General features: G+C 43.2%; 1 protein-coding gene across 3 annotated transcripts in view; it reads right to left on the bottom strand.

Moving 5' to 3' along the window:
- LNX1 (ligand of numb-protein X 1) overlaps positions 1 to 15,705 on the bottom strand; it is a 98,662-nt gene that overhangs the window by 29,849 nt on the left and 53,108 nt on the right. For all 3 annotated transcript variants that reach the window (XM_088021159.1, XM_028100643.2, XM_028100644.2), the window contains exons 2-3: positions 5,648 to 5,889; positions 5,008 to 5,160 (exon numbers count right to left, since the gene is read on the bottom strand). In XM_088021159.1, coding sequence (XP_087877285.1) covers positions 5,008 to 5,160; positions 5,648 to 5,889 — 395 coding nt within the window. The remainder of the gene's footprint in view (positions 1 to 5,007; positions 5,161 to 5,647; positions 5,890 to 15,705) is intronic.

The following is a 15,705-nucleotide window of genomic DNA, read 5'->3' as shown; positions in this document are numbered from 1 at the left end:
CCTGCTCTGTCTAAACATCCCAATTCCCCCCAAAGCTTCTATTGCTCCCAGCACTGAGCCCTCCGTTATCAACCACGCTCATTTCTTACATCCTCCCCTGGACTCTAAGATCTCTGAGGACATCACTTCTTGCTGTCCTGTGGCTGTGTGCACAAACCACAAGTGTCAGCCAAAGCCTCCTGGGGTGAAGGTGTGAAGGAGAACGAAGGGTCATTATGGAAGAGACTACAGTTTCAGCACCTACGTATAGAGCCACAAAACAGAACAAACCTGCTCTTCTGCCTTCCCAGGCCATTTTGAAGCCTTCTCCCTGGAAGTCCCTGCTTTTTCAGGCTTAGGGAATTCCCAGGCCTCTCTCCCAGACACTGGTGTCAATAAAGGGAAGTCACACAGCCTGATTTGTGACCAAGGAGAGGTGGTGGCTTCCAGAGGCTCATCCCTGATCTGGCTGCATTGCTGAATTCAGAGCTCACAGGAGATCCGGAGACCTAGGTGGGTGCCTCCAACTTTATCTTTTAACTAAAGACTCTTCTTTCCATACAAAATCTTCCACAGGTCCCTTCCCCACCAGCCCGCATCCCACCCCTGTGCCCACACACAGAAGAGCTTCCTCAGTAGTCCGGTTTGATAGCGACAGACAGTTGAACGGCTTTATTTTACAACGTGAAGACGTTTGAGCTTAGAGTGGGGAAGTGACAGGACTGGCTGGAGGTTGCACAGGAAGGTGGCCCTCAGGGCCAGTCACCGCCTGGGACTCCAGGTGACCTGCCATCCTGTCACCTCCCTCAGGTTTCCATGGAACCAGGGATCCACAACCGTCCCACAGGGCACTTGCCCTGTAGACCTATAAGCCAGCACTGCTGACTGGAGCCGCCCTCTGCTTCAGTCTGAGTGGAAGCGTGCAGAAGGGACGCCATGACATGCCAGGCAAGTTACACCTAGCTTGGCGGCGGCCGCAGCTCCTCCTCCCCTTGCTTGAGTGTGGATGTGGAGGGTGGAGATGCTTTCGTCTCCTGTAGCTGCCTTTGCCCTAAGATTCTCTCTTCATAAGTCATCTGGGAAGAGGAAAACTGCAGGTCTGGCTCTGCCTAATATGCACTCTGTTTTCAAAACTCTTGACCTTAGTCCATTTTCCCTAATGAACTGTGAGTTCATTAAGAAGTGCTCAACTCTCCAGGAACAATACAGAAAGAATTAAAATTACTTCAAAGTATTGCAGAACATGATAAACAAAGCAATTTAGCAGCCAGAGGAAGCCTGAGACGTTGCAAATGTGGGTCCTTAACCTCCACTGCGATGTAACTGAATGTAAGCGATTGGCTTGGCTGTAAGGCTGTGGATAGCAGCCTTAATGTGTCAGTTCCCGGGGCCAACAGTGCTTGGGTGATTGAGTTCAATTATGTTTAAACTATTTGATTACATTAAGTAGGCGTTACCATAAGCATTTGTTGAAACAGGTCTGGTGACAGGGAATGGTGATTTAAAAAAAGAAAACAAAAAACACTTCGAACAAAGAAAGATTTAGAAATAATCATCAAACTGCTGGTTCTTGTTCCCCTCCCCCTGTCGGCCCTCCTCCCGACTCCAATAGATTTACAAAAACCATCCTCCCAAACTGAAACTACTCAGGCCATTTGAGAGTCTGAAAGGACACACCCAGTTGCGCTTGTACATAACATTAATTGGAACCACGCCAATGAGACTCTAGTGACATTGAAGAGTTAAAATAATTTGTCGGGGTGCTTCGGTGGCTCTACCAGTTGAGCATCCCACTCTTGATTTTGGCTGAGGCTGTGATCTCAGTGATGTGGGATGGAGCCCCACATTGGGCTCGGTGCTCACCAGGGAGTCTGCTTGGGACTCTCTCTGGTCCTCTCCCTTTCACCCCAGCACACACACACAATCTCAAATAAATAAAGTCTAAAAAAAAAATTTCCAACTGCCAAACTTGTGATGGTCTGGAATGAAATAAAATTGTTCAATATTGTGTCCTCACCGAAGGACTGGGGATTTGATGTTATTTACTGAGAGTTATGTGCCAGGCATTGAGCTAGCCAGCTGCATGCATATTTTTTGGATTTAGTACTTACAACAACCCTATGAAGTAGATTATTATTATCCCTGCTTCTTAGAGGACAGAATGCTGGAGCTCAGAGAAGTTAAGCAACCTGGCCAGGGTCACACAGCCAATAAGCAGTGGAGACTCTTTACCCCTGTAAAAAGGATGGATAAACTATGCCACGGGAGTTCACAGGACCAACCACAGGTTGCTGAAACAATGCAACTCGAAGGGCATTTTTGAAAACTTTGTTGCCTCACAAATCCTGAAAAGACCATCATACCAGCCTTGCCAAGTCTTAACACCTCACCCCATTCTGGAGTCATAGCTTCCTGGAGCATCTCAAGAAATCCATTCTCTCCCACTCTAAGCCTCCTGCACACCTCAGGCGGCGGCCATCTTCCCGGAACATAGCGCGGATCCTGCAATAACACTCTGCAAAAGCTTTCCGGTGTGTTCATGGCCCCAAGTCAAAACTCCCAAATGCCCTCCAGGACCCATCTTGGCTCCCACTACTTTCTTTTTTTTTTTAATTTTTTTATTGTTATTTTAATCACCATACACTACATCATTAGCTTTTGATGTCGTGTTCCATGATTCATTGTTTGTGCATAACACACAGTGCTCCACGCAGAACGTGCCCTCTTTAATACCCATCACCAGGCTAACCCATCCCCCCACGCCCCTCCCCTCTAGAACCCTCAGTTTGTTTTTCAGAGTCCATCGCCTCTCATGGTTCGTCTCCCCCTCCGACTTACTCCCCTTCATTCTTCCCCTCCTGCTATCTTCTTCTTTTTTTTTCTTAACATATATTGCATTATTTGTTTCAGAGGTACAGATCCGTGATTCATCAGTCTTGCACAATTCACAGTGCTCACCATAGCACATACCCTCCCCAATGTCTATCACCCAGCCACGCCATCCCTCCCACCCCCCCAACCACTCCAGCAACCCTCAGTGTGTTTCCTGAGATTAAGAATTCCTCATATCAGTGAGGTCATATGATACGTGTCTTTCTCTGATTGACTTATTTCACTCAGCATAACACCCTCCAGTTCCATCCACGTCGTTGCAAATGGCAAGATCTCATTCCTTTTGATGGCTGCATAATATTCCATTGTGTATATATACCACCTCTTCTGTATCCATTCAGCTGTCGATGGACATCTTGGCTCTTTCCACAGTTTGGCTCTGGTGGACATTGCTGCTATGAACATGGCTCCCACTACTTTCTAACACACAGTCAAGATCGCAGTGCCCATCCAGGTCATAAACCGCCCCGTAGACACAGGTTAAACAGCCTGCTTGCAAGTGATGCTTCTGTCCCTTGCGCTGCCACTGCCATTTATTTATAGCTCACTCTTCATGGTATTTTCTTTTCTTTTAGTCATGAAGGAGGCTCTTGAAGCCAGGAACTGGATTTGATAATCTTTATATAAAGGTATAGAGCCTAGGCTAGTACCTTTCACACAGTAATCTCTTATTAAAAAGGTTTCTGCAATAAACAGGCAAATAAATCTTATGCAGGCAGAAGAAAACTTTACGTGGAGGAGAATTCAGGACCCTTTCATAAGAGGAGGACTGGCAGACAGGGAGTTGTAATCCCATATTCACGGCACATTCAGCGAACACCACTGTGTGTGCCAGGTATGGTGCTTCACCTTGAGGATATGCACACTCACAAAAGAATCCCTGCTCTTACAGAGGCAGTGACAGTGAAAGGGACACTGTTATAATAAAGATGCAGATGCTTCGAGAACACAAAGGAAAGAGGACTGAGGGAGTCGGGGAGGGCTTCTAGGAGGAAGCCAAGCCTATGCGGAGCCTGGAAGGAGGAAATGAGAATGGCAGCTGAAGGGGTGTGGGAGTGAAAGCTGAACAGCAGCCTGGAAGGGAGAGAGAGAGGCACAGTATTCACAGGATTGCAGTGAGCTCAGAGTAGTGAGAGCCCAGAGTGTGCGTGTGTATGGGTACGCGCAGAGGGGAGAGGTGACAAGTAAGCAAGAGAGATTTTCTAGGACTGCTCATGGATTCTCTGAAGGTGTGATAAAGACAGTGGTTTGGGATCTACCTCTCAACCCCCCAGGAGAGGAGGGCCCTTAATCCAGTGGTTACCAGAGTGGGCTCTGGAGCCACAGAACCTGAGCTAAGGTCCTAGGTCTATCATTTTCTAGTTGGGTGACTTTGGCGATTTACTCTCTGGGTGTCCGTTTCTTCATCTATAAAATGAGAATCATCATCATCCCTATCCCTTAGATTTGTGACATCTAAATGACTTAGGACAAACACTACCTGGAACACAAGAAAGCTCCACCTTTTTTTAAAGAGCTATCGTTACCGCTCTGAAGGTCTAACATAAGATAAAAAGAAAGTATTTCCTCAGCTGCATTTATAAACACATAGGATCTAAGATCCAACAGAGCCTGGATTCTAGAGCCACATTACCTGAATTCAAAGTTAAGCAAGGTAATTCGGGGCAAGCTAAGTAATCTCCCTGTGCCTCGGTTTTCTTATCTGTAAAAGAGGGGTAATAACAGTAGCCATTTCATAGGTTTGTTGTGAGCATTAAATAAGTTAATGCAAAAAAAACACACTCAGAACCACACATTATACCTAGTCATAAGAAGAAAAAAATACTTACATAGCATTTACTGCATGCCAGCCATGTTCTAAATGCTTTTCACTTAATTATTATTATTTCTTATATGTGTTAAGCTAGCACCTGAAGGTAAGGGCTCCAAAACCTATTTGCTCACCCTCTGTGAAAAGAGAACAATCATTTCTGCCTTTAGTTACTTATGTAAGAAGTAGGCTGATCAAGGTAAAAAATATTTTATGCCCTTGTGAAGAGAGGTGTCCTAGGAAGTGGGTGGTGGTCTGGTTCTCATCACCCCTGAGGTCATTCTGGAAGCCCAGCCCATGTCCAGACTCACGGGGAGGTCACTTACCTTCAGGGGCAGTGGTGTCTTCAGAATTTTCTCTGCCCTGGTCAGCTTGGTTGGCAACTGTACTCCCACTCTTTGTCCTTCGAAGAACACTCAAAGCTCGGTTTATTTTTTTAAAAGATCTGCTTCTGATAGTGGATCGCTCAAAGGGCCGTGCTGAGGACAAGAGAGAAGGAAGAAACAGTAGCTACAGTCACAAAAATCCTCTTTTATGTGCATGCCTGGTTGGATATATACAATAACACAAGAAGAGTGATTACTTCTAGGTGGAAGAATGATGCGATTTGCTTCTCTGTTCTGTGTCCGTTTTCTACAGTGAAATATGTATGGTTTAAAAACCTGCTTTTCTTTTTTTTCTGGGCTGGACTGAAGGTAGAAGGCTTTCCTTGAGCAGCATGGATGGGAAGGTGCCAACACTATGGGGTGGTGAATCATCAGGCCCAACACTACCCCTTCTACTAAGTTTGATTACACATTTTTAATGATCTGAGGTACTTGTGGTTTCATCTCACTTTTGAGAATTAGACATGGATTGCTGCCGAAACTGCCAGAATGATTTCCCCCTAAAAAAACATTTCTAGAACTTTCTACAGTAAATATTCCACAGAAGGCAATCTCAAGGCAAGGAGCCCATTTGACTCACCCCTAGTTCGGTTGCTCCGGCCAGAGTCCAAAGGGCTGTCTGCTGGCTGACCATCCTCCGCTGTGGACACGTAGGCAGGGTTGTCTAGGCCAGGCTCATTTGTCACCAAGGAGACAGTGGCAGCTGCAGAGACCTCCGGGGAGAATGCTGTTGCTGTGAGGCTCACACAGCCGTCTGGGCAGCCATCTTGAGAGCGCCTCTTCTTGTCTTTGGTGAGGCCATAGTGGGAAGCACCTTTACAGCTGTAACAAAACCAGCAGGAGGTCAGAAAAGGCTTTGGCTTTGCTCATTGTTCAACCCAGCTTCTTCACGTACACATGCTTGCTGCACTTGGAGTGGGAGTTGTTCACTCCTATGTCCCACCCCCCCCATCACATGTAGGTACTCAATATACACTCACAAACTAAATGATTTAATGACTTGAGAAAACAATTTTTAAAAGATGTTTTTGCATTCTCTTAAAGCACTCTCTACACTGGCCTCTAGCATGCAAATGTATACAGTTGTCAGGGTGTCTACAAGACTAGAGCTTGAGGCGGGCACTCTTCAACTGTTTGGACTTAGTAATTCTCTCTTGTTGGTGTTTATTTTGACCACAAAAGCTCTTAGTCACACTCAGTCCTTTCTTTTGGGTTTGGTTCCCAAAGCACTGAACATAAACACAAAGCTCCTCCCAGACTCCATATTTAACTGTCTGCGGAAATAGAATCGCCATCACCACAAAGCCACAGGGGTTAACTTAGCATCGGTATTCTCTAGAGGCAAGCTTGCTGGCTTCCATGCTCTACCTCTAGGCTGCTGGCCAGAACCACGGGCCGGGGGCTCCTGGGCACCAAAGTCCCATTCATTGTCATGTCTTCTAACATTGGGAAAGTAAAACTACATTCATGGTCTATAAAAAGAAAACCATAATTGTCTATAACCATTCATACCCCCATGTTGAGGAGCAGGCCCAAGGGCCAGGAGGCCAAGGTATAAGCAGATCTAGGTCCATATTTTGCTGTGAATGTACATCCATGTGTCACTGAGAAGGTCATTTCAGCTCTTAGGGTTTTGGTCAGAAGATGGGGATGAGTTGACGATCTCGTTGTACTGTGGTGAGCAAGTAGCTACAGATGGCCACACCAGCTCCCACAGTTGTTGTGAAGGCAGAAATCATGAGGGTGAGCCCCTTTGAGAAATGGCCATTTGCTTATAATAGATGTGCTAATTATAAATTATTTTTATCAATTCATTATAGAAAAATCTTATGTGGTTGAGCTATTTTAAATAACCCTCTGAGAGCCTATTTGGAGTGATGCTTCACATTCTTGAAAGTAAAAGGAATCCAACAGCAGTCTACAGTTGATATGCACACAGTTTCATAGCCTGTAGAAACAGAGCTAGTGGATAGAATGGCTTACTGTCTTGTTCTGAATCCTTGCTCTGAAATTTACCTGTGTAGTCTGGGGCAGTTTTGTTAACCTGGTTAAACTTCCTAATCTACACATACATTTGGGGCTGCTGTGAGGTCGGGTCGATATTTTAATACCCTGCCAGAGATATAGTAAGTTATCAGGAGATTGTAGCTACTTCCGTAATCAACCCATTCTGGGATGCTTGTTTGTTCATACTCTAACCTCTCTGAGATTAGAATGCATGGGTGATGGAGTCATGCAGCTTCTACTGCACCAAGCTGCAGTCATGATGCGGATACCATTATCTGAACAGGGCAGACACAGTCACGGGGTGGGGGGCATCTTGTAACTTCCATTGAGCTGCGTCCATTCTTGGTACTACACCATTGAATTGAATTGCCATTCAATGTCTTAGAAAAGATTACATTATGATTCAGCACTGAAATGAAAAGTTACTGCATATTACAAAAAGTCTCAAAAACAGTAGTGGCACCTAAGTTTGATGTTGATGAAGCAAATATTGTCAGGAGGACAGCAATTCCATATTTTCTTGCAAAGAGACAAGCAAATGCTTTATTTGCTTAGAAAGAAAGATGTCCCCAAGGAGATAAAAAGTGGTGTTATATTTCGTTACTGAGACCATTCAATAGGATTGAACTATTTCATGCCAAACAATACAACTAGAGGGCAGGAGAGGTCACCAAATTTGTCTGAATGGATTTCAAATTCCTAGGAGTCCGATGCGACCAATCCACACACTGCAGGGAAATCTTTAAAGGTGTTTTGGAATAATGTTAACAACTGACAATATTTAAAACTGTTGGTACATAAAATATGTTTCATATGATCAATGGAATCTTAGATCTGATGAATTGTGGTTTTAATATTAGTAGAAAAGGACTTTGATTATACAATCCCATACCCTTATCTTATAGATAAGGCCTCCAGTTTTTAATGCTAGGCTTTTTCTCACCGAAAAAGTTTAAGCTCCTTGCTTGAATTGGTAAGGTTTTACTGTTCTGATTAGCTACTTTGGCTTGAAATTGTTCTGCTTAAAAATAGCAAATTGGCTGATATGGGAAACTGAAAAATTGGAAGAACTGTGTGATGGAAAAAATAAAAGCCAGCATGGATTTGAACAGTTCCAAAGTCATAAATACATGAGTGGAACACTTCTACCCAAGCCAGCAATATTTGGTTAGCAATGCATGGGAAGGAAGTTCCTAGACTATTTAGTTGGACTGGAAACAGTCTTTCTTTTCTTGGGGCAGCAATGCCCTTGACCATGTGCCCTGCCAGAGCAGGAAATGAATTTCCCAGTTGGACAAATGGCTGGTAAGTCATGGCTTCCTGGGAGGACATAGCATATCCCAGTGGAACAAAGGGACATCTTATTTTGCTGCCATGACCCTGTGGAGGATTAAGGTATTTAAAATATATGAATCTGAAGACTATACCATTAAGAAACAATTGCTGTTCCAAGTCCTCGGGGTTCCAGAGTCACGTTTTTTAGTCTAGGAAAGGAAAACCTTATAAAATGGGTAAGTAATCTTCCCTTTGGCCTCAAATCATAGCTATCCTTACAACAGTTTGTGTGTGTGTCGGGGGGGGGGGTACAGAATCTAGAATTAAACGTTCAGACTCATATGCCTTGTACAAAAAATGTTTTGCTAAAGCAACCCATAATTGTGTGATGTTGCTTCCTCCAGTTTCTTGGCTTAGCTTGGATCCAAGGCACAGAATGATCTATGAAGGTAGCAGCTTGTACTTACTAATTATCTCTTTTGTGGTGACTAATACTGAGGCCTCTTGATTTATAAGCACAAAAGAGGGGAGGCGTGAGGAAGAGCCGATTAGCATTGGCCGGTACAAGAACATACAGTGAACCCTGGGTTGTGTTCAAAGCAAGCAGGATCTAGTCTCCCTTTTAGTTATCCCGAGCACTAAGTACTCTCAGGTGGTGATGGGTGATGGCCGTGAACTTGAAGGATGAACACAAGGAACATAAAAAACCCATTTTTCAACCAAACTATGCACTTTGGATACGCCATCTGTTTAACAAAGCAACTCTGAAAATCAATTATTATTATTTTTTGGTAATAAACTGTTGGGATCCTGAGTTCCTATATCAAAGTTAGCAGAGGCCAATCAGTCTTAACATAAGAAGTAGACAATGGATGTGCCATGGAATTTTTGCCTTCTTTTTTTTTCTGCAAGGGGATGGGGAGCAAGAAGAGAAAATGAACCCCTTTCTTGCAAAAATTCCTGAGTCCATGAGTTTGCTACTGCCAGGAGTTGACCTGAAGCTGGATAGACCCTAACATAATTCACAGAGGCTCTGATGGGGTGTCCTGCTGAATTCAGCCAACCAGGAAGCACGAGCTGCTTTGCAGTGGAGGGTTGCCTTCTGACAGTGAGCTTAACCACTTAGGATAGAAGAATATACATTGCCTGTAAGTAAGAGCCTCAATACCTCATCGTAATAGTCTGGCTAACTACGCAACCTCCCTTTGATCTAACTTCCCTCACATTCTTTCCCTTTGTTCACTTCTGAACTAGGTAAACATCAAGTCTGTTCTTCATATTGAGTTTATTAGTTTATTAATTGCCCAGTCTGATCCTACTTTAAGCCAAGTCTTATAAACTCATATGCTAGTGAAGTGAGGAAATGAGGATGGTGAGGCCGGGTGACCATGGTGAGGTATGCTGCTCCACTTCAAGCGGCCAGCAGCTGTTCCAGGCCTTTGCTGGTCCTTGTCTCCGGAAGACCAACCTAAGAGCAATTAGGTAAGAAAAAGAAATAAAATGCATCCAAACTGGACAGGAAGATATATACCTGTCACTGTTTGCAAATGACGTGATATTGTGGCAAACCCTAAAGACTCCACCCAAAGACTATTAGAACTAATCAACGAATTTGGTAAAGTTGCAGGATATAAAATCAATATACAAAAATCTGTTGTGTTTCTATATACTAACAATTTCTGATAATTCATTAAGAAAACAATTCCACTTATAACTGCATCAAAAGAAATAAAATACCTTGGAATAAATTTGGCCAAAGAGGTGAAAGATCTGTACCCTGAAAACTGTAAGACATTGATGAAAGAAATTGGAGATGGTACAAATAAATGGAAAGCTATTCTGCGCTCATGGCTTAGAAGAATTAATATTGTTAAAGTGTCCACACCACCTACAGGAATCTAGATTCAATGCAGTCCCTATCAAACTTTCAATGCCAGTTTTCACAGAGATAGAATAATCTAAGATTTGTATGGAACCACAAAAGACTTCCAATAGCCAAAGTAATCTTGAGAAAGAACAAAGCTGTAGGCATTGCCTGATTTCAAACTATTTTACAAAGCCATGGCAATCAAAACATTATAGGCTTGGCATAAAAACAGATATATGGACCTATGGGACAGAAGAGAGTCCAGAAACAAACCCACGCATATATGGCCAATTAATTTATGACAAAAGTCGGCAAGAATATACAATGAAAAAAGGACAGTCTCTTCAATAAGTGGTGCTGGGAAAACTGGACAGCCACATGCCAAAGAATGAAGCTGGAGCACTGTTTTACACCATATCCCAAAATTAGCTCAAAATGGATTAAAGACTTGAATGTAAGACCTGAAACCATACAACTCCTAGAAGAAAACAAGCAGTAAGCTCCTTGACATCAGTCTTGGTGATGACTTTTTTGGACCTGACACCGAAAGCAAAGGCAACAAAAGCAAAAATCAACAAGCGGGACTATATCAAACTAACAAGCTTCTGCACAGCAGAGGAAACTATCACCAAAATGAAAAGGCAAGCCACAAAATGGAAGAAAATATTTGCAAATTATGATAAAGGGTTAATATCCAAAATACACAAAGAATTCATGCAATAGCAGAAAACAATCAGATTAAAAATGGGCATATACAGATGACCAACAGGTACATGAAAATATACTCAACATCACTAATCGTCAGGGAAATGCAAATGAAAACCACAATGAGATATCATTGATATATCACGTTAGAATGGCTATTACTAAAGACCAAGAAAGAAGTATTGGTGAGGATATGGAGAAAAGGTAACCCTTGTGCCCTGCTCATGGGAACGTAAATTGATGCAGCCACTCTAGAAAACAGTATGGAGTTTCCTCAAAAAAACTAAAAATAGAAATACCATATGATCCAGCCGTTCACTTCTAGGTATTTATTTGAAGAAAACCAAAACATCAATTCAAAAAAACATCCACACCCTGTGTTCACTGCAACATTATTCACAAAAGCCAGGAAATGGAAACAATGTAAGTGTCCATCAATAAAGGAATGGATAAAGAAAATGTGGTGTATATATACAATAAAATATTATTGAACATAAAAAGGAAGGAAATCTTGCCATTTGTGACAACATGGGTGGACTTTGAGGTCCATTATGCTAAATGCCGTAAGTGAAAGACAAATATTGTATGATCTCACTTATATGTGGAATCTAAAATAACAGTAGCAAAAACAGAACAAAAAAAACCCCTCAGGGTGATAGAAACACATTGGGGTTTGCCAGAGGGAATGTGGGGGTAGGTAAAATGGGCAAAGGGGATCAAAAAGTTAAAAACATCAGTTATAAAATAAGTCATAGGGATGTAATGCACAGCATGGTGACTATAGTTAATAATACTGTATTGCGTAGTTCAAAGTTGGTAGAAGAGTAAATCTTAAAATTCCTCCCCGAAATAAAAATTTGTAACTATGCAATTGATGTTAACTAGACTTTCTGTGGTGATCATTTCACACTATCAAATCATTATGTTTTATACCTGAAATTAATCACTAATATATGTCAGTTATACCTCAAGAAAAAAAAAAACAGCCTAGTGTTGCTGGAATGAAAACTTTATAAGCTGAAATCCAGTTTCTAATGTGCAGTCTCTTGATTTTTAAAAGTTAACAATTTCAACATTTTAAAGCCCATGGCATGGGTCAAACCGAACACATCTGTAGGCCAGATCTATCTCAAGGGGTGACAATTTCTACCTCTGGGAATTAAAACAAACAAACACGGCCAATGTGAGTAGGTCTGACACATTTCTCTCTTTTCAATCCTCTTTGAGGCAATGCTACCCTCCTTTTACTCTTTCACAATCTCCCTCTGTCCCCACTTGAGTGAGGGTGTGTGTGTGCATGCATAGGGAGGGTGGCTCCAAAAGGGGGTCCCCTTTCATGATTTGCCCCAGCCCTATTTTTTTATAAGTACAAAAAAAATTTAATAAAATTCAATATTCATTATATGCATATACCTCTCAGCAAAGTAGGAATAAAAAGGAAATTCTTCAACTTGAGAATATCTATAAAACATCCACAGCTAACATCATGTTTAATGCTGAAAGGTGAATGCTTTTTCACTGAAATCAGGAACAACACAAAGATATCCTTCCTCACTATTCCTTTTCAGTATTGCGCTAGAGGTTCTTACCAGTGCAATATGGCAAGAAAAAGTAGTAAACAGCATACTGATCGGAAAGGGAGAAATAAAACTATTTCTATTCACAGAAGACATGACCGTCCATGACATACTTTAGACACGCAATTGATTTTTGTAAGTTAACCTTGTGTCCTGCAACCTTGTTGAATGTACTTATCAGTTCTACTTGCATTTTAATATTTTACTTGGGATTTTCTATCCAGCCCTATTTCTGATCAAAGAAGTCAGAGAAGGAGACTAAGTTCTCAACTGTCTTTCACTGCTAAGAGAGCTAATTACTTGCCCTAAGCTATTACATAATGAGAAAGGGAGCCATTCAACCCTAATGGGTGTATTTGCTCTTTCAGGCAAAGAGAATCAAGATCAGGGGGCTCTGGAGGGAAGCAAGCTCCTCTGCCAATGGCTGGGTCTTAGGCTTCAGCTGCTCCACTGAACAGGAAGAGTGACTCAAACTTTGCTCAGGGTCCTTGGGGCCAGGCCAGGGGACTGTTGCAAGAGACATGGTCACCATGAGAGAGCAATAGGCTCTTGTTTGTGTCCTTGGATGAGGCAGCAGGGGGATAGGACATTGAGATTCCCAGGAACCCATAGTGCTCCAGCTCCGAGAAAGCTTTATCAAGGTGCTGGTGACCCTGCAGACTGAGAGTGGGCCTCAGACATGCGTGCTCCATTTCCCGTGCCAGCACCCTGGCCCTCCCGACCCTGCATCTCCCTTGCTTTGTAACACAACCAAGCCCATCTCCCTGCACCTGGTCTTTCTCCCCATCCAATCTATCCTAACTTTGCCAATTCATTTTACTCAAAAACTTTCCTGTAGAAATATTTCCCAGGGCTTACCAGATAGTCCCAATTCCTCATCCTGACATTCTAGACTTTGCCCAATCTGTAAGGATCGTGGGCTCCCTACAGGGTCTGGCAAGCCAGAGGGGGTAGGGGAGAAGACAGCTATTACCTATTGATCTACTGTGTACTGTGTTATGCTCTACATGTGTGGTATCCTTTACCCCTCACGACTGTCCTGTAATAGTCACGGCGCCACCTCCACTTCACAGATGAGGATACGGAAGCCAGCAGGGAAGAAGACCTTGTCTAGGTCCATAAAGTGGAGCTGGGATTGGAATCCAGGCTGTGGGGTTCCATGCTTTCTCCCCTCCCATGGCCTGGCCTCCAGCCCAGAACTTTCCCTGCACTCCAGGTTCATATATCAAACTGCTTCCTTCACGTCTTCCTTTCCACATCTCATAGGCACCTTGAACTTAACCTATCCAAACACCCTAAGCTTCCCTGCCAAACCAGCTCTTCGCACGTCTTCCCAGCTTTATTGAACAGCACCTTACATCCTTCCTGTTGTTCAGGTCAAAAACCTCAGAGTCATCCCCAATTCCTTTATTTCTCTCAGCACTCCAAATACAACCAAGAAGATATATCCGGAATCCAACTACTTCTCATCACTTCCACTGCCACCATCCTGGTCCAAGAGACCATCATCAATGCCTGGATTATTGCAGCAGCCTAACAGCCTCTTAGGCTTCTACACTTGTCTCCCTTCCCCATCTATTCCCCACAGAGCGTAAGGTACTCACAATGGCTCACAAGGTCCTGTGTTCTCTGTCCCATTGCTTCTGCCTTCATCCCCACCCCTCACTCATTCACCTCCTGCTGATTCTCACAGGGCCCAGCACATTCCTGCTTTAGGGGGCTTTGCATTCTGCTGTTGTCCCTGTCTCTCTAGGTTCCCACCTGGTCTGTTCCCTTATCTTCAGGTCCGTGATGAAAATCCACCTTCCTTGACCACCCTACTTAAGGCAACTTTTTTTTTTTTCCTGGCACAACCTATCCCCATTCCCTCCCTCCTCCTTGTTTTTTCTCTACAGAACGCACGCTCCAAAGGGAGGCTGGGAAGAGTCTGGTTCCATACTTTAGCCAATAGAACCAAACTGTGAAATCTTGATCCTTCTAGGAGAGTGAGGACTCCTTCATTGGTACTCACACTGGTGCTGGGGAAAGAGTCAGCTTGTAGATTCCCACGTCTCTCCCCGCCTACCTTTGAGGCACATTAGCTCTGCCCCAGCCAACCAGTTAGCTCTGGGCAAGTCTTGCTCCAGCATCCGTAAAGGGACAAAGTCTTGCTTACCCAGGTGCATCTTAGAGGGTCTGAATAGCATGTACATGTGCTAGGGCAGGCACTCAGTCCACATTTGTGGAGCTGAACTAAGCAACAGTCACCCTTTCGGCGTTCACTTTAGTGAAATTATCAAATGGGGGATGGATGGATTCACCCCCATGGTCCCGACAACACAATTATCGTGATTGTGATAGGAAGCCTGTCTCCTTTTTTCCTTTCAGCAAGCTCAGGATGTTCCTTTTAATTTCCCTCACTCCAACTCTAGAGCAGAAAAATGGGAGGGAAGAGGGAAGACTTTTTTTATTTCTCTTCCCCTTTTCACATACTGCCCTAGTAACTTTTTTTTTTTTTTTTTTTTTTTTATCTCTCCTTGACACCCAATAGGATTTTATTTGATCTGGCTTCCAAAACTAGTACACACATAGAATTAAGTAACAGTTACCATACATCTTCTTTTGATGGATTATGCTGGTAGAGCAGGGCAAGTGATTTTAAAATACTGTTTTTCATTCAATATGCACTTACAGAGTGCTTCCTAAGAAAGTGAAGTGGAAACAGCACAGGCTTTCGAGTTTAAAACATCTGGATGGGAATCCTAAGTCTGCCACCTTCCTGCTCTGTGACTTTGAACAAATTCCTTAATCGCTGAGCCTCATTTCCTAGATATAAAATGGGCACAATAATGTTTACTGTAAGATTTAAAGATTCACCCAAGGTGCCCATCAGTACTGGAATATAGGAGCAGTGAGCACCAATTCGCATAGTTACTGTATATCAGGCATGATGTTAGACAATATAGATGCACAACAAAACAAAACCACTCTACACAGTGTATGCACTCAAGGAGAGGGCCATGGAAACAGAAAAATCACCGTGCCCCATTATCTGAGGGAGATAGAGGTACAAGCCAAGTGTTGAGAGATCAGAGGAAGGGGCCACTTGCTCTGCTTGGAGGTAACCAGGGAAGGCTTCCCAGAGGACGTGAAACTGGAGCTGAATCTAGAAAAATGAAGGATGTTGGTCTGCAGTCTAGATATGAATGCTACTTTCAAAGGCCCCAA

The sequence above is a fragment of the Eumetopias jubatus genome, unplaced genomic scaffold (genome assembly GCF_037043125.1).
Source record: "Eumetopias jubatus isolate StellerSeaLion01/CBP00866 unplaced genomic scaffold, mEumJub1_p1.0 scaffold_2, whole genome shotgun sequence".
Lineage (NCBI taxonomy): Eukaryota > Metazoa > Chordata > Mammalia > Carnivora > Otariidae > Eumetopias > Eumetopias jubatus.
This window is presented reverse-complemented; position numbering and strand designations above follow the sequence as displayed.